This window comes from Cololabis saira, chromosome 23 (genome assembly GCF_033807715.1).
Source record: "Cololabis saira isolate AMF1-May2022 chromosome 23, fColSai1.1, whole genome shotgun sequence".
Classification (NCBI taxonomy): domain Eukaryota; kingdom Metazoa; phylum Chordata; class Actinopteri; order Beloniformes; family Belonidae; genus Cololabis; species Cololabis saira.
This window is the reverse complement of record NC_084609.1, coordinates 25306460-25327625: the sequence shown is the minus strand read 5'-3', so window position 1 is coordinate 25327625 and position 21166 is coordinate 25306460. Positions and strand designations below refer to the sequence as shown.

The 21166-nt window shown below is 39.5% G+C and overlaps 2 protein-coding genes across 2 annotated transcripts in view; one reads left to right on the top strand and one right to left on the bottom strand.

Moving 5' to 3' along the window:
* The window catches only part of lrmp (lymphoid-restricted membrane protein), a 41758-nt gene extending 36382 nt beyond the window's left edge, over positions 1 to 5376 (bottom strand). Inside the window, exons 1-2 of the mRNA XM_061715148.1 lie at positions 5278 to 5376; positions 397 to 1097 (exon numbers count right to left, since the gene is read on the bottom strand). Coding sequence (XP_061571132.1) covers positions 397 to 1057 — 661 coding nt within the window. The 5' untranslated portion in view covers positions 1058 to 1097; positions 5278 to 5376. The remainder of the gene's footprint in view (positions 1 to 396; positions 1098 to 5277) is intronic.
* bcat1 (branched chain amino-acid transaminase 1, cytosolic) lies at positions 4913 to 20104 on the top strand. Its single transcript, XM_061715134.1, has 11 exons — positions 4913 to 4934; positions 5163 to 5219; positions 10907 to 11101; positions 12270 to 12380; positions 12493 to 12612; positions 12707 to 12867; positions 12985 to 13127; positions 13280 to 13365; positions 13591 to 13731; positions 15548 to 15619; positions 19157 to 20104. The coding sequence occupies exons 2-11, from the start codon at positions 5190 to 5192 to the stop codon at positions 19193 to 19195; spliced, it is 1098 nt and encodes a 365-aa protein (XP_061571118.1). The 5' UTR covers positions 4913 to 4934; positions 5163 to 5189; the 3' UTR covers positions 19196 to 20104.
* The last annotated feature ends 1062 nt before the right edge of the window (positions 20105 to 21166 follow it).

The window sequence follows — 21166 nt, the reverse complement described above, 5'->3', positions numbered from 1 at the left end:
GATAGAATAATCTATCTCTTGATAAAAGAAACCCACCAAAGTCATTTTACTCATCAACAATTGATGCTGTAACAAATAAAGCCCCTGCTCACATAATCTACAAACACTTTTCTTTTAACTTCTGTATTTTTACAAGACAAATAGATAAATAGTTTCAACAGTATTGTGATTGATTCCTCTTGCCAATTATCTATGTTTGTTCACACTGAATTGCATTTGTATTCAAGGGATATCATGTGCTATGGTTGTTTTTAATAAATGCATTTTTTTACCCAGTGTCAAGATTTAAAATTAATTTGGAGTGGAATAGATGATAGATATATTTTTTGGGGGGTAAACACACAATTTCAACTTTTTTTTTGTGTTTACTTCAAGAAAGAAAAGCCTGATTCTTACCTCCATCACCCATGGATAGTCTTTTAACAACCAGCGCCGGGTAGGGCAGGTCAGAGTCAGTTGAATTAGAATCTGCAGAGCAAAAGTTGAGGTCGTAGGTGAAGGTGCTGTTACTTGGGGTGAAGGTATGGAGCAGAGGTGGGCTCCTGCTTGTCCCATCACTTTCAGGCAGTGTTGAGTGAGGTCCTTTTGTGAGTGTTAAATAAGGGGACTCCTTAGGCTGGCCTGCAGGCGTTGAGCAGTACCGTTGCCATGTCTTGGCTTGTTTTAAATTAGTCCCATCAGCACCTCTCCTTTCTCCCAGGGTGCTTGTAATGGTGTAAGTGATGTTAGTTGGGGTAGGAGGGGTGCGTATGGGGGTTGAAAGTGGGGCAAAGGGACCCAGGCTGCTCCTCTGGGAAGCTGCAGAGTTTGGCATCCCCATCCCTCTGTCCTTCTCCTTCACCTTCTCGTCTCTGGGGAAGGTTCCCTTCTTCAGTATGGCTTCCAGGTTGTGCCTGAGTGTGCGCTGAGGACTGTCGTAACTGCTGGAGGAAAGTTTGGGAATCTGGAAAGGTGAATTGGGTTCTCGGTCACCGCGCCACTGAATGGTCTGAAGTTTGCGGCAGATGCTGTCCACGGGGTTGTGACGACGCGAAGCCTGAGGTGTGCAATAGTCCATGTTGCAATGCCAGCTTCCTGACTAGAGGAGATGGTAAAGTCTAAAGTAAAGAGCAGAAAATATTTATTTGCATGTGAAGTCTGTAAAATCCAGATTAAAGAACATTTAATAGACAACAGATTGATGTAGCTTAGGCAGATACTGACTATGCAGATACACAGCTCATTTTGAATTTGATGGCAACGGCACAGCTGAACAAAAAAAAAAAGGGTGAACAGGAGCAATAAAAGCATACAAAAGAAGTAGTAGGCAAAAATTAAAAAGGACAGGAAGATTTGTCAACTGGTTAACTGAGAAGAGGTCAGTACCCTGGCTGGATCTGAAAGCATCATTTCAGAGAGGCAGAGGTCTAAAGATGGGCAGAAGTTGCAATCTGTGAAAAACTGCCTCAATATATTGCGTTATGTTGTAAAATAGCAATAACTTTGAGGATCCCACCACCTACAATATCATCCAATGATCCAGAAAAAATAGGAGATCTCCCCGTGTGCAAGGAACAAGACTGGAGCTCATTAATGGTCCAAGGGTAAAAGGAAAACTGGTTTGTGGTCAGATTAATAAAATAATAAACCACAGAGGCGAGGGACCACCCAGCTTCTCATCAATGCTGGGTTCGAAAGCCTCCATCTCTGATGGTATAGGGTTGCATTAGTGCCTAAAGAGGCACAATGAATGCTTTGAAGTACAGAGGTTCCAGAGAGATTTATGCTCCCATCCAGACAATGTCTCCTCTATGGAAGGTCTTGCATATTTCAGCAAGACAATGTAAGTAGGAACAAAGGGTAAAAATAGGTTGCGCACATCCAATAGCTCAACAGGTGCTGGTCTCAAAAGCATAGATCCAGGAAAAAAAACAAGAGAGGAGACCGCACACTTTTTCTCCCTAGGGCAGATTTATTTAGCACATGTGCTAAATAAATCTGCACTAGGGAGCAAAAGTGTGCGGTCTCCTCTCTTGTTTTTTTTTTCTTAGCAAGACAATGTAAACAATATATTGCATCCATCAATCACAACAGCATGGCTTCTATGTTCTTCTGGGAATAAGATATGGATTTATGAGCTTTTCAAATTGTTGCATTGGGTTTTTAATTGACAGTTTACACAACTTCACAACTTTCTGGAATTAGTGTTGTAGCTTAGCCACCCTCATGTAAATTAATGCTAGCTAGAAGGCGTGAGTCCATCACACTAATAGATGAACACAGGTCAACTTAAAGTGATACACCAACACTTGGATAATTAACTTATTTGTAGCAATCCCCAAATTTGATAAGAGGGTATATACAAATCTTTTGTGTGTTAATCCAGTTTGATGAACCTCCTCCAGCCAGCCTGTGCTGAAAGTGGATTGCTACAACTAGCCTAAGTGAGAAAATAAAACAATATTAACAGACACATGAGGATTTGGTGATGCAGCAAAACCTATAGTTCACAAAATGAAGACCCCAAACAATCTCATTTCAGCCCTTCTTAAATGAAAACGATATGAAACTAGCATTTAATTAAAAATAAACATACAATATCTATAATCGCACATTTAAGTAAAGATTCCTCATGGTGACATAACAATCTAAGCGTTATATTCCCATTTAACTTGGCTTTTACAGAAAAATCACAGTTTTCAAGTATCCTAACTATAGCAAACACTCAAATGGAACTTTGTGAAAAAAGCCTTCATCTTACAGTGAATTTTAAAAAGAAAAACAGATGACAGAATTAACTGGTAAACTGAGCCCATATTTTGATTAAATCATGTGAAGTTTGGCCCTTTGTCTGCTTCAGCAGGTGGAAGATGGCCCTTTGAGGAAAACAAAATGTTTCCCACCACTATGGTGGATCGCATATCTCCGTACAAGATCGTTGCTTATCATTTTACAGTTATGTGTAGGTGAAGTAAAAGCACAGGTCATGTAAATAATAGTATTCTGGGGATATTAGGAAGTTAACTTCCTCATTTACTTTTCAAAATTGGTACCCCCCGAACAAGCCCATCTTATATAGGGTTCTCAAAAAGCTGGAGACAGCCCTGGTAACAGCCCACTCAATCTGTTCCAGTATGTCTATTGATTTTGGGTTGCACTTATGCCAAAGACAGAGGCAGAGATGAGCAAATACCAGATCAACAATATTTGTGAAACTATGGATGCAATTATTTTGGGCACAAAATTCCATATAGCTACCAGTGCTTCCAATATAAAGAGACAGGAAAACAGCAAAACATGCCCAAAAATGAAACAACAAACAAAAACAAGAAAAAAAACAGCTTGACAGAGCCCAAAATGAGATCAGAGATATGCAAAACAGTTACAGAGAATAATTTCTTCTCAATCCAAATTTAGCCTTTTACATCAAGCAACAGGTGTTCAAATCAGCTAATCACTTACTTTTTAATATTTAACACGACAGCTTTCTTTTATTTAATTTCGGACTCCCTCTGAAAACTATGTGACATGTAATATAAATGTTTTGGCATAACACAAAATACCTTTCAGGTAAAAGCTTTCAGCAACCAACTACATCAAACATTTTTGGAGCATTAAAACACTAGCACAAATTAATGACTCAATGTATAGCTTGAACCTGGCCACAAAATGTATTAAAAAAAATAACAGGCAACATAAACAAAATGCACACGACGGATATTGGGTTTTTTTTAAATCGTTTTCAATTGTCATAATATAAATAAATAATAGTGTCACCTTATCAATTGGAGAAAGTACCCACGGCGAAATGTTTGTCTGGTCCTGCAGCGCACAAGCAGCTCGCTGCTGCGCTCAGAGAGAGAGGTAAAAAAAAAGAACCTTGGTCGTAAATGAAACGAGTCAACACCGCCTCCCTGTGGTCAAAACGGGGTATGGCACTCAACAAAACAGTACAATGGGACTAGGCTGGCCAACTCCCTGAAAAATAAATAAGGGACAACTCATCTGCATGGCCGGCCAACCCGATTGTCTTCACCCTTCCTGGCGTGGTGAATTTTTTTAGCCCCTTTTTTGTGAGTGAAACGATTTTTTAACTATTTGACTCGAACCTGAATTGAATTAGATGCTTTTTTTTGAAGGCCATGAACACATGGGAAGCTAATTAATATCCAGCAATTCACTTTAATACAACATAACAAAATTAACTGAATAAAATAAGTATCTTTCTTAAACAGAAACCTGTCCCGCTTAACTTAAAATTGTATTAATTAATATAAAACAATAGAAAGAAAGCAGAACATCCATTCTATAATAGTGCACATTTTTAGTGCAATAACAAAAGTGCAAACAGAAAGTCTGTAGAAAACGTGTAAACATATTTGTGCCTCAAAGGCCATGACTGTAGACTATTGTAGTAAAACAGAAAAAAATAACTTATGAACTCAACAGCTCAATGCCATTGGCATTTTCTGACTATTTTCTGACTCTCACAGTAATACGGGACAAAGTGCGTCCCTTTTCAGCTCAATACGGGACGATTCCGTTTTTCAAGGGACGGTTGGCAATCGTAAATGGGACTCTTTTTTATTTTTATTTTTTTTAACCTCGTGGTAGGAAACATAGAACATATACTTTTGAAATTAACCTCAGAATTTATTTTTGTAATCGTTTTTCATGTTGTCGTCGGTTCAATGTCAAACTACTTGCCCAACTGACACACACTCAAAATAATAATAATAATAATAATAATAATAATAATAATAATAATAATAATATTAAAAATGTATCATATGTTATATTGATTACATTTCAAACACATCAAACTTGGTTGTCGTGATTTCTGATGTCACCATAACGGAGGTTTGGTTTCCATGGCAGCGGGGGGGTAATCGGTTTAGCGCTCGCCCGCCTCACTTCATCACGGTCCTGCGTCAGACGTCTCTCCTGCTCTCAAGGTAACTGTCCTTGCATGCCGGATGATGCGCTTCTTGTTTATTATTGCAAAGCCGGTGTTTTTCATGAGGTCTCATGCCTCACTGAATACAAAAATATGTAAAAAGCTGTGATACAGGCAACTGCGTGGTTATTTTTGGACGTGTCACGTGACTATCAATGTCAAACAACTTCTCATTGCAATTGAGCCCTCCACCAGTGGTGCTGATTATGACTGTTATTGTTTACAGAGAAGCAGTTACCTCTTCACCCCCCGAATGGCTGACAACAGCACACAGAGCTTTAAGGTAATGAAGAAAACCATTCTCATGTGCTTCAATGTCATAGTGACTTAAAGTTTCTTACCCTCAATACCTGCTCCAGGTGTGGCATCTTGATGGTTCCTTGTCTCCGTTATGATCAGAAATATCTCCTATTGTTCCACATGGAGGATATTCCAGTCCCGGTTTGCTGCCAGCAGCACTGCTGGACGGCCTTCTGCACCACCAGCAGTCTTGTTATTGTGATGAACTAATCCACAGAAATGACAGCACTCGAGGAAACCCACTCGTTCTTGCAAGCCTTTGATGTTGCATTTCATTTCGCCCGCAGCACGTACATATCCGTCCTGGTGCTTGTTTGAGGGGTGTGTTGCAATACGGCGTCCTCCGCCTGCTCCTGTGCAGCCTGCTCAGCACAATCCACTTCCACAGCTCACGCTAAGTAGCTGGAGATTTGCCTGTTTTCTGACCCTGATTGTCAGAACAGAAGACAGCAGGCTCAGGCAGAGATTAGGGTGGATATGTGCAGAAGTACACTTGCACTCTCACACGAGAGTGCAAGTGACTTTGTCCCCTTCCCTGCTCCTTTACACACTAAGATACTCACTCAAATTCATATTTATAGCAACATAATCCCAGCCAAACTCTGACTGGACTCTGTGGACTATAAGGGATACAGGTAACAGTGAGGAAGGATTATGGCTCATACAGAGAACAGAGTCCCTGTTCAATGACTGCTAGGCGTGCTGTAAACACTGGGGGGAAAAAATCATAAGTTTATATAAGCAGAAAAATGGCACTTCTCTGACTGATTTTGTCATCATAGTGCACTGCATTGTAATCTGGGATTACGGTCCACCGAGGAGGAGGTGAAGGGCTGCTCTAATCCCAACAGATACCCGCCTGCTGGCCAGATGGAGGTGTCTCTTTAAAAGAGGGATCACGTGACTGAGTCAGAAGCAGGAAAGAACAGCTTTCCCTGCTGTCTTTTCTTCTTCTTTCTTCTGTAGGCGGTTGTGAATCACTGGCGAGAATTTGTTGTCCTCTAACCAGAAGGTTGGAGGACAATCCTCAGACCCCCAGTGTGCTCATTGAGGTGTGAGTGAAAAAATCAAAGCACAGCTTTGGTGTGAGATGTATGTAATAGTCGGGGATCCACATGCCCAAAAGCTCTTGAAAATGGGTTGAACCTGTGATGTCATGCTATACTTTTTCTGTGTGTTTTTTCTATTAATTTGGTCATTAAGGTCCACAGAATGAGAGGCCTGCTCTGCCGGAAACATTGCGAAAAAAAGTTATGGCCATTTTTGTATACTGAAGCCTGTATTTTTTGACTGGGTGACGCGAACTAGGTTTATTTTCTTTAAGTGCTCAATAAGTTGGTTAGGCTGTCAATAAATGATTCCCAGATACACAGAACACATATGTGAACAACACCAAGTCAAGAAATACACTCACAAAGCCTTTTCTAATGATTTTTAGTCATTTTTTGTACAAAAAATACAACCGTTTTTTGCATTTTTCCCAATACTTTCATCTTCACTTCAATAGTAATCAACTTTGCCATGGGTTATGACATCAGCCAATGTCTCATTATTTTCATCAATCTTAAAACTTATTCCACAAAAAATATTATTAAAATCAAGCCTAAATCAAAGGAACTGTGTTGACTTTATTACCCTTATGCCCAAAATTCTAAGAGCAAAAGAAAAAATAAAAATAAAACAAAAAACTAAAGGCAATAGACATTTTAAGCTGTTACTGGAATCTAGCAGTCTCCTTTCTCTGCACAGACAATGATTGCACATGTGTTAATAATAATAATAATCACACCTGTACAGTATCTAAGTTAATCAGGGAGTTTTGTCACTATATCAAGAGAGGTTTGCTGGACTCATTTTCTCCACTGCATTTGAACACATGGACACAGTGGATATTTTGGATGGATATAGCACATCCCAGGTAAACCTTTTATTCTTATTGTGTAATTGTTTCTTAACTTTCATAGCAGTAGCTTGAATTCTATGAAAGGGCTTGGCAACTATGTTGCATTACCTAACTTGTTTGGTATGTGTATGTTAGCTAGCTTTGTTGACATGTTTACTAGCTACAGTGTTTTATAACTGATACATTTAAAATGTTTCAAGTTTAATTTATTTTATGTGTGATTTCTATGATTTGTATGTACTCTATGGACCCCCTGATTGTCTGAAATTAAGTTTGAATTGAATTTCACCGGCACCCCACCCCTGAGGTTTTCAGCTCAACATGGAGAGAGACGCTGTCCATGGTTCTAAAATTAACAATAATTCCAACCTATTCTGAAGCAAGGTTTGTACTTTATTTTTATTTTTATATACAGTACATGATTAATAATTTGAAGTAAATCACTGCACCACCTGTTTGCCAGCTATCTAGGCATGCACATTGGTCCAAGACTAACTTTCAAATGTAATCAGAACACTTGCTTAATTGCTATTGGGTTTCTTTCTTCACAATGCAGTAAAATAAGTATTATCCTCCCTCCATGCACCCATTGTTTATTTATTTATTACTGAAACATGTTTTTTTTCTTGGATTTTCTGCTGCAGATCCTGCAGTCTTAAACATGGAGCCCGAGTTCTCAATAAAGCAGCTGAAGGGAAAGCAGCCCAATACCAACTATACTGCATGCCTAATATGTCAGAAGACAGACAGTAATGCTGGTCCTCTTCAGAAACTGACCGATAAAGGCTATCCTGCACCTCTATATGCTGTAGCCAACAGAAATGATGATGTCTCATTCCGACTTGAAAAGGAGTTGGATCCTGAGTGTGCCTTTCTGGAAAGGAATCCTGTATGCCACACAAAGTGTCGCAACAAATACACAAATCGCAAAACAGTTGATCAGAGAAAAAAACAATTTGCAAAGCAAGAAGCCACTTCATCTGAAGCAGGGCCCTCCGCTGAGGCAGACAGCAGTGCTAAAAAAACACGGTCTTCAGTGCTTCAGCCTTTCAAATACAAGGAAGAATGCTTCATTTGTGGAAGAGCCCGAAGTACCAAGGGGGATAGATCCCTCCTTTTGATTGCAACTTATAATAGACAAAATTCCATCTGGAAAAAAGCAAACCAACTTGAAGATGAGGATATGCTATGCAAGATACGTGGTCCTGATGTAAACACGTGCACCGATATGATTGCTAATGACTTCCGGTATCACAGGGATTGCATGAGTGTCTACCTGACAAGACGGGTTCACACGCAGGAAAAAACAAGTACTGGCACAATTCCTTATGATGCTGCACTGACCCAACTAATATCTTGCATTGATGAGCCACTTTTCAAAGATGGTGCCATATTCTTTGTTACAGCTTTGAGGGATGAATTTCGTAAATACCTGGCAAATCATGGAGTTGACAATGTTAAATCATACCAATCTCACTCCTTGGTAGCCCGCCTTAAAAGGCACTATGAAGTAGATGGCAACTGTAAGATAATGGTTGTACCACAGAAAGGATGCTCTAGCCTAGTTTGCTCTGCAGAACTGAGCATTAGCTGCATACTCACCAAGTTAAAAGAACTAAAGGAGACAGCCCAAGAGGCAGATTATGCAGAAGAAAGTGATGATGAGGTAACACCTGATGATACCATAGTCTCCTCCTACAATACTGCAAAGAGAATACGGATGGAGCTCCAGGCCCAATGTAAGGCAGAAAAGCAGGCAATGAAGGTTGCAAAAGAAGCCAGATCATCTTCAGCCAGTGAAAGTGAGACTGATTACTCGTCAATGCAAATGGAGATATCATACTTGGAGGCATCTAGGAGAGTGAGCAGCAACCTCTACAACCACCTGGCATGGTTGATAACAGATGCATCCCCAGAAGTGGGTGAGGACGGCCGGGTGAAAGTCAGTCCCAAGCAGCATGAACAAGTTCTTAACCTTGCCCAGGATGTCTGCCATACAGTTGCAGGCATCCCAACACCAAAGCACGTTGGGACCGCATTGCACATCCTCAAGGAAACCAGAAGCAAGGCAACTGTCACACTTCTAAACAGATTTGGGAACAGCATCAGCTACCAGGATGCCCAAAGATATATTACAACAATTGCAAAGTCAGTTGATGAGCAGAGAGGTCAGGATGGCACCTTTATACCAACAAATCTCTCTGGACACAGTACAGGTGGTGGGAGAGAGGAGGATGATGGCTAAGCTATCATCCATGATGGAGAAGGACTCCCACCCCATGAAGGACCTTCAGAGCGCTGGAGAGCTCCTTCAGCGACAGGCTCCTTCACCCTAGGTGTGTGAAGGAGCTACAGAAGGTCCTTCCTCCCTGCAGCTGTGAGACTACACAACCAGCACCAGCACAGTAGACCACAAACAAAAATGTGCAATACCATTCTCTGGTATTGTAAATATCCTCTGTAATATCATCTGTAAATATCCATCTGTTTTTCTTTTTGTATACTAGTATTTTTTTTTATTTTTTTTTTATTACTATTTTTATTCTCCTTCTTCTTCTTCTTATTATTATTGTATATGCTGTTTATAGTGTTTTTCTATTATTATTATTATTGTATATACTGTTTATAGTGTTTTTCTATTATTATTATTATTGTGTGATATTGATGCCTCTTGTGTTTTGCACTATCCACTTTGCTGCTGTAATCTGGAAATTTCCCCTCTGGGGGACTATTAAAGGATTTCTTATCTTAAACCTTAAGGTTGGACGCTTCACACAATTTGCATTTGATAACCTTGATTTCCAAGAGTACACAAAGGATGGACGAACATTACATGGCACAACACGTCATATTCCAGTACAAGGATCCTAATGAAGATCCCACGCCAAAGCCTTGTTTACCGTTGCTGAAAACCCGCCAAGCATCCCTGGGCCCTTCTCAGCCATTTCAAACCAAGGATAGCCACCTGAGTCTCAAGGATCGTCAAAAGAGTCGTTCTCTGGTTGGAGTTATATATATATGTTTTGAATTTGTTTTTTTGGGGGGGTACAGTTTTTTTCAACAACAAAAAAAGTCTCTGGGAATTTTGAGCATAAGGGTAATAAAGTCACCACATTTTCTTTAATATAGGCTTGATTTTAATAATATTTTTTGTGGAATGACTATTAAGATTGTTGACAATAATGAGACATTTGCTGATGTCATAACCCATGGCAAAGTTGATTACTATTGAAGTAAAGATGAAAGTATTGGGAAAAATGCAAAAAACGGTTGTATTTTTTGTACAAAAAATGACTAAAAATCATTAGAAAAGGCTTTGTGAGTGTATTTCTTGACTTGGTGTTGTTCACATATGTGTTCTGTGTATCTGGGAATCATTTTTTGACAGCCTAACCAACCTATTGAGCACTTAAAGAAAATAAACCTAGTTCGCGTCACACAGTCAAAAAATACAGCCTTCAGTATACAAAAAAGGCCATAACTTTTTTTCGCAATGTTTCCGGCAAAGCAGGCCTCTCATTCTGTGGACCTTAATGGCCAAATTAATAGAAAAAACACACAAAAAAAGTATAGCATGACATCACAGGTCCTCTCAAATTTTCAGTGACTGGATCCCCGACTATAAATCACGGGACACGGTTTTACAAACGGTGCAATTTTACAGTTTGATGTCGGTGAAATATTCCATGGATTAGAAAGTCAACACAAGCATTATTCTGGGATAAAACACTAAGATGAAGGTGAACGTATCATTATTTTCTTTCCAGGCAGCTGACCTGGTCATTCAGCTGTCTCCGTCTCTGAAGGCCAAGCCAAATGTGGTTGACTTCGGGACCGTCTTCACCGACCACATGCTGACCATGGAGTGGAGTCTGACTGAAGGCTGGCAGGCGCCACTCATCAGGCCCTTCGGGAACCTGTCGCTCCACCCGGCCTGTTCATCACTGCATTATGGCATTCAGGTATATAGATATTCAGGTGGGGAAGCTTTCATGTTACATTTGATGACGTGAATGAAACGCCACTGGTAGTCTCCAACTTCCACCTAAGTCACAATAACAGAAAAGCACAGTTTCCTTAAAATAATAACACACACAAATACAAAATACCTTTTGACCTAATTTTTGTTAATTAAATAATGGCAAAGTAAAAAAAAACAGCCCCATATGCTGTTGTTTATCTGAAGTTTTATTTGTCTAATAATTAAACCCACATAGATCATATGATTGTTATGTTTTTATACAAAAAATATTCTGCATGGCAATAACTTGAAAGTCAACTATAAATTGTTTGAGTTCAGTTAGATTATTCTGTAAAAATTATGTTAATATTATAAACTTTTATGTATGAAAAGGCTACATTTTATATTTAAAGTAGTTTTTAAATTGATACAGTCTCTTGTGACCACAGGGACAGATTTCTTCCATAAAGGACTGTTAGAGCCCAGTAGCATCTTGTTTTATTTGCATAATGTATTTTCTTGATGATAAGCATGTTCCTGCCTCTGGTAGCCTCCAACTTCCACCTGAGTCACAATAACAGAAAAGCACAGTTTGCTTAAAATAATAACACACACAAACACAAAATACAAACTTTGAAGACACTCATCAAACGTTCTCAGCGCTGCAGGAGAAATAAGTGAAGGTCAAACCTCCTTTTAGTTGCTCTGGATCAGACCTGAGGGAGGAATTTCTGACCATTCGTCTTTATGGTTTCTGTGCTGAATTTACTCTCATACGCTCATTGTGCTACATCACCTGCCTTCCACTAATCCTCACCTGGCAGGTAACTCCACCGATATTATTTTCTCTGATATTTGGGTAAACATGTGAATTAATTTCCTCCACTCATTGATGACAACCGGTCGAGGCCCTGAGGCAGCATAGAAAGCCCAAATTATGGTCCTCCATCCACCATACATCACCTTTATGATGATGTTTTAATGTTACTGTCCTCTTTTGGTTCATGTATAGCCCTGAGTGTTCATCCTAAACAGTTAAACTTTTGTTTCCTTAGATTAGACTCCAAATCCAAAAGGTTCAATTACATTTTCTTGCCACAGTAACACAGACCAAAGTTCATGGTTACTATCAGCATCTTTCAGGTGTTATCATTTTTTCCTCTTGACAGCTTTTTGAAGGCTTGAAAGTGTACCGAGGTGACGACAACCGACTCCGCCTCTTCAGACCGATGCTTAACATGAAGCGCATGGCGAACTCTGCCAGGAGAGCTTGTCTACCTGTGAGATGGAAATGAAAAAAACAAAAACTTGAAAGAGGAAATGCTTGGTCTGATGACAGAAAGGGAGGCTGGTGAACCAATTATGAGTACCTTCTCATGTCTTCCTCCCCAGGCTTTTGATGAGTCAGAGCTGCTGGAGTGTATCAGGAGGCTGGTAGAGGTCGAGCAGGACTGGGTCCCTGTCTCAGACTCAGACAGTCTGTACATAAGACCAACATTTATAAGCACTGAGGTGAGACGGCTCATAGTATGCTACAACTGATAATGAAAGCAGAATGTTTCTGAATTGTAAACAGTGCATTTCTATGTCTTTATGTTACTGACAGGCCTCTCTGGGTGTTAAGAAGCCTTCCCGTGCTTTGCTCTATGTCATTTTGTGTCAAGCCGGCTCTTATTTCAGCTCTGAGGCAGGAGGCCTCTCCCTTTGGGCTGATCCCAAGTATGTTCGGGCCTGGAAAGGAGGAACTGGAGACTGCAAAATGGGAGGGTAGGTTCATGCATATTGTATTTCTATAGAATAGAATAATTTATGTTTTTTAAGTCAATCAATCACACACAGTATGTTTATCAAAAGTAATAACAATAACAATCTGGATGTCTGCAGAAACTATGGATGTTCTCTGTTTGCCCAGTACGAAGCAGTGGATTATGGGTGTCAGCAGGTGCTGTGGCTGTACGGAGAAGACCACCAGATCACTGAGGCAGGGACCATGAACATCTTCCTGCACTGGATCAATGAGGATGGAGGTCAGTGCACGTCTGTGACAGTTTGAGGGGTTAAATATTAATTTAGTTAATCTTGAATACATAACAGGTTTTTTTTCTTTTTTTTTTACTTCATTCAGTTTTTTCCATATGTTTGTATTTCATTATGTACATTCATGTTTGGTTTTACTCAGAGGAGGAACTTGCAACTCCACCACTGGATGGCATCATTCTCCCAGGCGTCACCCGACAAAGTATCCTGGAACTAACCAGAGAATGGGTGAGGAAGATCTACAATGAATGAAAAATCAAATAAATGTGAAATCATAGTTCAAATGTGATGATGGCTTGGGAACATGTCAGTAGTTTTAAAGCTCAGTTGGACATTGTTCTTAGAGGTAATCAGTAACTCTCTCTTCACAAGAACCTAGTAAAATATCAATGTCAACAAACAAAACCTCTAATGTCAAAAGGCACATTTTTATTCTGCTTTTGTGCTCTCAAGGGTGAGTTTAAAGTGGCAGAGCGCTACCTCACAATGGGCCAGCTGTGCTTGGCTCTAAAGCAGCAGCGTGTCAAAGCGATGTTTGGCTCCGGCACCGCCTGCATGGTCTGCCCTGTAGGGACCATTGTCTACCAGGGAAAGGTAAGAACCTCGTGACCCTGAATAGGGAGAAGCGGGTATAGATAACGGACGGATGGATGGATGAATGAAAAGGTAAGAAAGAACAGCAGACAAAATAAAATGAAATAAAAATAGTGGATGTCAATCTGGAGAGCGCTCGGCCTTGAAGTGAAGCAAACTTTGTAAGAAAGTTCATGATTCAGGGGTTGAGGAAAGGACAGGAGATCACAAGTAGGAAACAGGGATAACAAATAATAGTCCTTTATTGAAACCATAATCCTGCACTGCATGCTATCCAGAACTAAAATGGAACAGAAACAACCCCTACTGGGAAAAGCATAATGTAGGAAATACATCCTCAGATGAACAATACAATAACTTTGCTCCATATTTAACAATAATAAAGACCAAATGAAAAAAGAAAAGCATATGGGCCATACTAATTTCTCCCTTATTGCTTTCATAAGGTCATCAGCTGTTGATGAGTGTATGACCTTCTTAAACGCAAATGTTGTGTCAGTTTCTCAGTCTTGAGCACTCAGGTGTGTGTTAACACAATGCCAAGAGGGAATGACATAAGCATTGCTCTTAGAGACCAATGCTTAATGTAGCAACAGTCATTGCTATACATCAATCTGAAAAGGGTCACGCAACCATTCCTGAACAGCTTGTTTTTCTACAGTCAGAAAGGGGGTGGAAAAGTTTCAAGTTAAAAGTGGACAACCCAGTAAATGTACCCTAAGGTTTTACAATTCTCATGGAAATATATATACAAAATAAATAAATAAAAGACTAATAGCTACATCAGTCATTTGCTACACGCCTCACTGAGCATGTTAAATGTTGATGTTATGAATGTCAGAAAAGCAGCAGGATATCAGCAGAAAGACCTCATAGCCACTGGAGGGGGGGGGGTGATGATTTGGGTTTGTTTTACAGCCACAGGACGTGGACATTTTGCAATCACTGAATTGATTACAAACTCTTCTGTATATTAGATAACTTAAAAGCAAGTGGTCCAAACAGGACAAAGATCTGAACCACGCTGACAAATCTACTTCAGAATGGATTAAACATAAAGATAAAAATGGTTTTGGCGTAGCCTAGTCACAGTCCAAACCTTAATCCAGCCGAAACTGCTGTGGCTGAACGATTAGAGAGCTATCCATAAGTGAATGCTCAAACATCTCATTAAACTTAAACAATGACGAAAAGGAGTCAGAGCCAAAAATTCCTGCACAAGAATCTCAGAGACCGGTAAAGTCACACATGAAACAGCTACGCCGCATTATTGCTGCTAAAGCTGGATGTAGAAGCCTTTATGTCAACGGGGCTCTTATGTTGCCCGCGTGATTTTTTTTCTCCTTGACCTAATATTTGTTAATTAAATAATGGCAAAGTAAAAAAAACAGCCACATATGCTGTTGTTTATCTGAAGTTGTATTAGTCTAATATTTAAACCCACATAGATCATATGATTGTTAGGTTTTTATACAAAAAAATAGGTTTTAAAGGCGCTAACTCTTCTGCACTGCAGTAACTTGAAAGTAAACTAGAGGTCGTTTGAGATCAGTTAGGTTATTCTGTAAAAATTATGTAAATAATATACACTTTTATGCATGAAAAGGCTACATTTTATTTTCAAAGTAGTTTTTAAACTGATACAGTCTCTTGTGACTACATGGGCTGATTGCTTCCATAAAGGACTGTTAGAGCCCAGTAGCATCTGGTTTTATTTGCATAATGTCTTTACGTGATAATAAGCATGTTCCTGTAACTTATTTTAGTTATTTCAGGAGATTTGCAGCAATGAAATTATTACATTTGTGTGTTTCAGACCTTGAATCTTCCTCAGCATAACCAGTCACCGCTGACTTCACGGATCGCAAAAGAACTCACAGACATACAGGTTAGTGGTTGTGAATGCACACACCTAAACACACAGGTACACATGTATGGATACCCCACACAGGTTAAACTCCATCACAGCAACAGCTGCTTGAACATCTGTGTTCTTTACAGCCTCGTCACCTTCAGGGTTCTGCTTCCACGTATGAACAGGTTGCTTTGAAGTCTACGGCGCTGTGAAAAATTAGGTGGGGCATCATCCTACAACATACTAGTGCAGTCAAGTACTCGGCGAAGCAACGAAACAGGTGGCACTTAGGAAAAAACAAGAAGTAGGAGTTAATGTCAATAATTAGAATGATGAATATGTTTGATAAAAGGCAATACCTAACAAATACCCCCTGCACATATATGAGTTCATCTTGCCTCTCCATAATTACATTACTGTACTGTTATCTGAGTGGGTTTTTGTGGAGCTCAATGAGATAAAATTATCTAGTTGTTACTTTTTGACTAAACGCCCATTGGTCCTTATTTATCTCACACTTACCATGAGCATCAGTTTCCTGAACGTACATAATATGTGAGATATCGTATTAGGAAGAGACTAATGACTTGTTAATATAACATGGGCTACAAAAATGTCATATTTGCAGATTGCTCAGCTATGGAGGTTTAAACAGATTCATAATGTTTTGTGCTGAAGGCCTGATTTGTGTTAATGAGTGCATTATTTGTTGCTGTCTTTCTGTTATTGTGTCGTGGAGTGAGCCTATTAGCAGGCATATGAGCTTTAACGTAATCATTATTTTCTCTCTTATAATAGAAATTCCCTTCATAAGTAGTTGAAATCCCCAGATTATAAGGTTGGGTTGGCACACTGTACACTTTCCACAAATTACAATCTTTTATATACAGTGTTTTTTGATTTATGTTGACCCTAGAGGTTAATGTTTAACTTAAATGTTAAATAGATGGCTTGTAAGGCTGGTATGTCACAACGTGCTGGAGAAACTTGGCTCGTTAACTTTCTATGAGGAGTTAAGTTGGATACTGACAAAGTTACGAATGCAGCCAAGAGGGAAAATTCAAAACCGTTTGAAATCTCATGTAAGTCTTTGGCAGAGGCCTGAAATCTTGCATGTTCTTTTTAGCTAGAGCCTTAGTTTTAGAGCTAAGCATAACACTTTTGATACACTTGAGTGTATGAAATGTGTTTCTGCAGAAATTATACTGTGTTACCTGAACTCCCATTTTTTTGCTCCTTCACTCCAAGTCAAGGTTCTGAGGTCAAATTTGATATTTCTCCTAAGGACTTCTTATAAACAAAATAGTATTAGTACATTTTCTGAAATTTCACAAATAGTAATCATTTTTAATTGATTGAGATCCTCTGAAATTGACAGGGTTTTGTGTCGAGCAATACTTTGTAAACTGAATACTGTTTTCACTACCTTTTTGGTAGGGTGGTGGCATCTAAAATACTTACATTAACATTTACAATTTTCTCATTTAGCAGACATTTTTTATCCAAGCCAATTTATAAATCGAGGATTATAGTCAAGCTAAGTCTAATTTAATAGAGCGGAGTTATAAGATATAAAATAAGACAGAGTAGACTGAAAGGTGATATGTGTAATAATATTAATAATGGTAATAATAATAATAATAATGAAGTGGAAAGAAAAAGGTGAGGATTAGGACAGAAGGTGAGTTTGGAAGAGATGTGTCTTCAAGAGATTATAGGGCTTGTATCATATGTAGGGATGGAAATCTCAGGCAACGTTCCTGTGAGGAATGCAGGAATCGATTGGCAGTATGAGCCATTGAAATGGAGTTCAAGTAGATTGGCGACAAGCTGGCAAACACTGCAAGGAATAATTAATGACTTGATAGCCATGTATAGGATGCTCATAGCCAGTGTAGGTCAATGACTATAGCCTGTACCAAGAGTTGGGTAGCTATTCTTGGTAGACCACAGAGCCCTGGGGTGCCCCTGTGGAGAAGCAGTGGCATGGGGATATTTGCCCTTGCTATGACTCACTGAACACTTACTTTTTGGCAATAAAACGTTGTTAGCTTTAGGCAACTAACAGTATCAGGGAACTATGAAAAATGTAAATACTATAAATTCTGCAGGAAAGTACAAGAGTTCAGTTTCTTTATCTTGTTCTACTACACTATGAATCTTTCCAAACCCAAGTAGTTTTGAGTCCTAAATATAAACTAAAATTAGCTAAAATTCAAATAAAAAAAATAAAATAAAGGATAACTGTATTTAAAAATGCATTGCCTGTAATACAAAGCTGGGTTGTAGCTTACCAGGCTAACTTAAACTTCAACTCTAGGTTTATAGTGTCACAAAGATATTTCACTCTTTTCTGGGATGTGTCACCATGGAAACCATGAAAACCTAACCTCCTCAGGAGCAGGTTACCATTCCCGTGTCACCTTCTGGCTGTACACTATTTCTTTGATTTATTTTCCTCCTCTATCATGCACTCTCATACACTGACGGATACATCAGGGTCACGGCTGGGTTCATGGTTGTCTTGCTCAAGGGCACTTCACCATCTCGTCTGTGAGGACAAAGAACAACCTTCTGACTGGAAGACTACTACCGTCTTGCAGCCACTTAGTTTTGAAAACTTTGCCATCTAAGAGAACATTTCCTTACATGTCTTTTCACTTCATCATCCATATCTGGCATGCGTGCATGATGAGGTATGGATGTCCAGAGTCCTTCAGAGAAGGAGAGACCACCAGACAGTTACTGGCCTCAGAGTTAGAACAGGGAGAGCCGGAGAAAGGGGCAAGAAAAACTCCTGAATCCTCTCATTAAACTTGTAATTGCACAAATCCAATTATTTCCTCAGCCTTTTGTGATCTTCAAAGCTGAGATGCTGCAAATGAAGCCTTGAACAAGTGGGAAAGGAGGAGGACGGAGATTTGAGGGGGAATGGGGGGCAGCGAAGCTTAATGAACAATAAAATCGACAAAATGCTGGAAAATGCAGCGCTCCTTCCGCAACGCTGTTAAATCTGTTGACATTTCATTTGGAGGGAAGCAGTACAGTGCGTGCCCCCCCCCCACACACACACACATACACACTGAAGACAACATTGTGCAACAAACAAACGAGTGGTCTGAGGCAGCAGATGAAAGATGGGTTTACTAAGTCGCCCTGCTGTTCCTCTTTCAAGTTAATTAGAAATCACATTCTTTTGTTTCCTCTTTGCAGGCGTTTATTTACTTTCTCACTTCGACCATTAGAACAAATTTGCAACATGAGACATAAATAATTGGATTTGTCTCCACGGCTGTCACGGATTGGGGAGCATTTTGTTTTGATTTTTATTATAGTCCCTTTTTTCTCTGTTGTGTTGCGTTCCGCTGGCAACTGAGTTTGCAAGATTTGCTTATGGATATTTGACTTCGTTTTTGACTTGTGTTTTGCTTCCAATTAAGCAGAGGCAAGCGAAGGAAGCTTAGTGATTAGTGGCATGACTTGTTTATTTATTTATTTATTCCTAATGCTGTGGCTCCAGTGGAAAAAAGATTGACATGTAACCTGTTTACAACCTTTGTTGTCTTACAGTATGGACGCTCGCTTACCGACTGGATTTTCCTGGTGTAGCCGTTGTGGAGGAGGCGTGGACTGACCTGCGTGCAAGCAAAAAGCCCCCAAAAACTTTCAAAATAACAAAACAACAAAGAAAATCTTTATGTGTGCAGTAACCAGGGAGCAATGTTTGTGCAATCTTTTGGCCGTAACAGAATTACGCTGGAGAACCAAAATTGCACCTAAAATAACTGCAGCAGTCTCAAAGTACTTTACCTCATTTTAGACCTAAATTAAAGGCAAATATACAACTGTCCAAAGTAATTAACAAAAGTAGGCTGATGTCTTATGCAACGCTGCAACACTTGCTTCTTTTTACAGCCAACAACCAGGGGAGAAGCTGTTAGTTTTATGTTCCTGATGTTGCTCACAGCACATGCAAGAATTTCAACTTAGATGTAAAGCGACTGGACAGTGTGGGTTGGGTTGTTACGTCTTAAAAAGCTGTGCTTCCGCTTGTTTTAGAGTATTTTAGAGTTGATTTTTATGAAAGTTTTTATGAACTGGCTACAGCCAGGAGTTGATGACAAAGCGTCAGTGAAAAGTTGTACATATTCCTCACGTGAAACTGTGATTGATAGACTTTTTATTTTTGCAGATCTGAAATAAGACAAGTTGGTATGTTGTGCACTGCTACATGGATTTATGTTGTTTAACTGGTCAACACAGATAAGAGCACTGACTGTATCCTAATGTGCTGTCAGCTTTTCACTATAATTATATGAAAATAATATAATTGAACACAGCATGATACTGTCTTTGATAGGATAACCGTTTCAAATCCTTTAGTAGGTCTTAATCTATGTCTTTTATTTGGCTCAACTTGTTGTTTTTCTTGTTCTGTTGCTTTAGTAGCTACATGAAAGCTGCCATGTGTCAAGCCTCGTTTATGAGTCACTCAGTGTGGTTACCTGCACATCTTAATCAAGCAAGCTTAATCAGCAACAATATAGCTAAGGATTAAACTGGAGGTTCAGAGAAATCCAAGTATACTTGTACAAGAAGACAATCGATTATTGAGTGATGCGCGTTCTTCCTCTCCTACTGTGTTGATATTCTGGCTTTCGTGGTGTCGTCACTTCCAGAAGGAGGAGTCCCGGGGTGGTCAGTAGATCAGCTAAGCGTGGGTTGTTTATACATGCCGGAATAACTGGAATTAGGACGCATTATCTGGCACTAAAAGCTCGATCTCAAAAACTTCAGTTCTGTTCCACTACAGCCGGCTAAGGTGTAAAGTGTAAAACTTTTAAAAATTGGTTGGATTTAGGCGGTGTTTCTCAATCCTGGTCCTCGTGGGCCCCTGTCCTGCATGTTTTAGATGTTTCCCTGCACCAACACACCTGCTTCTAATTAAAGGTCCTCATTAGCTTGTCACCAAGGTCTGCACAACTCTGTTGATGACACAGGTACTTGTATCACAGTGTGTTGAAGCAGGGAAGCATCTAAAACATGCAGGACAGAGGCCCACTATGACCAGGATTGAGAAACACTGGATTAAGGGAACAATTAGACTTTCTATTAGTGCATGTAAACGTACTGTGTGTCAAACTGACGGCGATTCTGCGCGATGACTAGCAGACGTGTGATTGGTTGCTTCGTACCATTAGTCATTGTAGCACCATTGTCCCGCTGCTATTTCTTTTTTGCTGTTTACAAGAAGCACAGAAGCATTAATCATTTCTTTTGATCATAGTGAAACCTGTCATGTAATTATATATAAACTTTATTACGGGCTCTAGACCCAATAGCAAGACATACAACATAAAAAATACACAACAACTACATATTCTACAAATGTTTAAAGCACTAGAAGTAAAAGTTCACGACTTTTCTGCATGTTTGGGGCCATTATCATATGAAGTTTGGACCTACTTGATCATACTGTGTGATGGATTTTGTCTTCAAATGTGATTTGCACATTAGAGTTTGTGTAGGAGATCTACTTCTGTTTTTTTTTTTTTTGCCATATTATTAGAAATCTGGGAA

What these genes read in the sequence shown, in the direction of transcription:
- bcat1 (XM_061715134.1), top strand. Translation starts at nt 5,190, where the DNA reads ATGGCTGACAACAGCACACAGAGCTTTAAG. An exon ending in CTGGATCAATGAGGATGGAG is followed by an intron (nt 13,128 to 13,279) that starts GTCAGTGCACGT and finishes GGTTTTACTCAG; the next exon opens with AGGAGGAACTTGCAACTCCA. An exon ending in TGGAACTAACCAGAGAATGG is followed by an intron (nt 13,366 to 13,590) that starts GTGAGGAAGATC and finishes TGTGCTCTCAAG; the next exon opens with GGTGAGTTTAAAGTGGCAGA.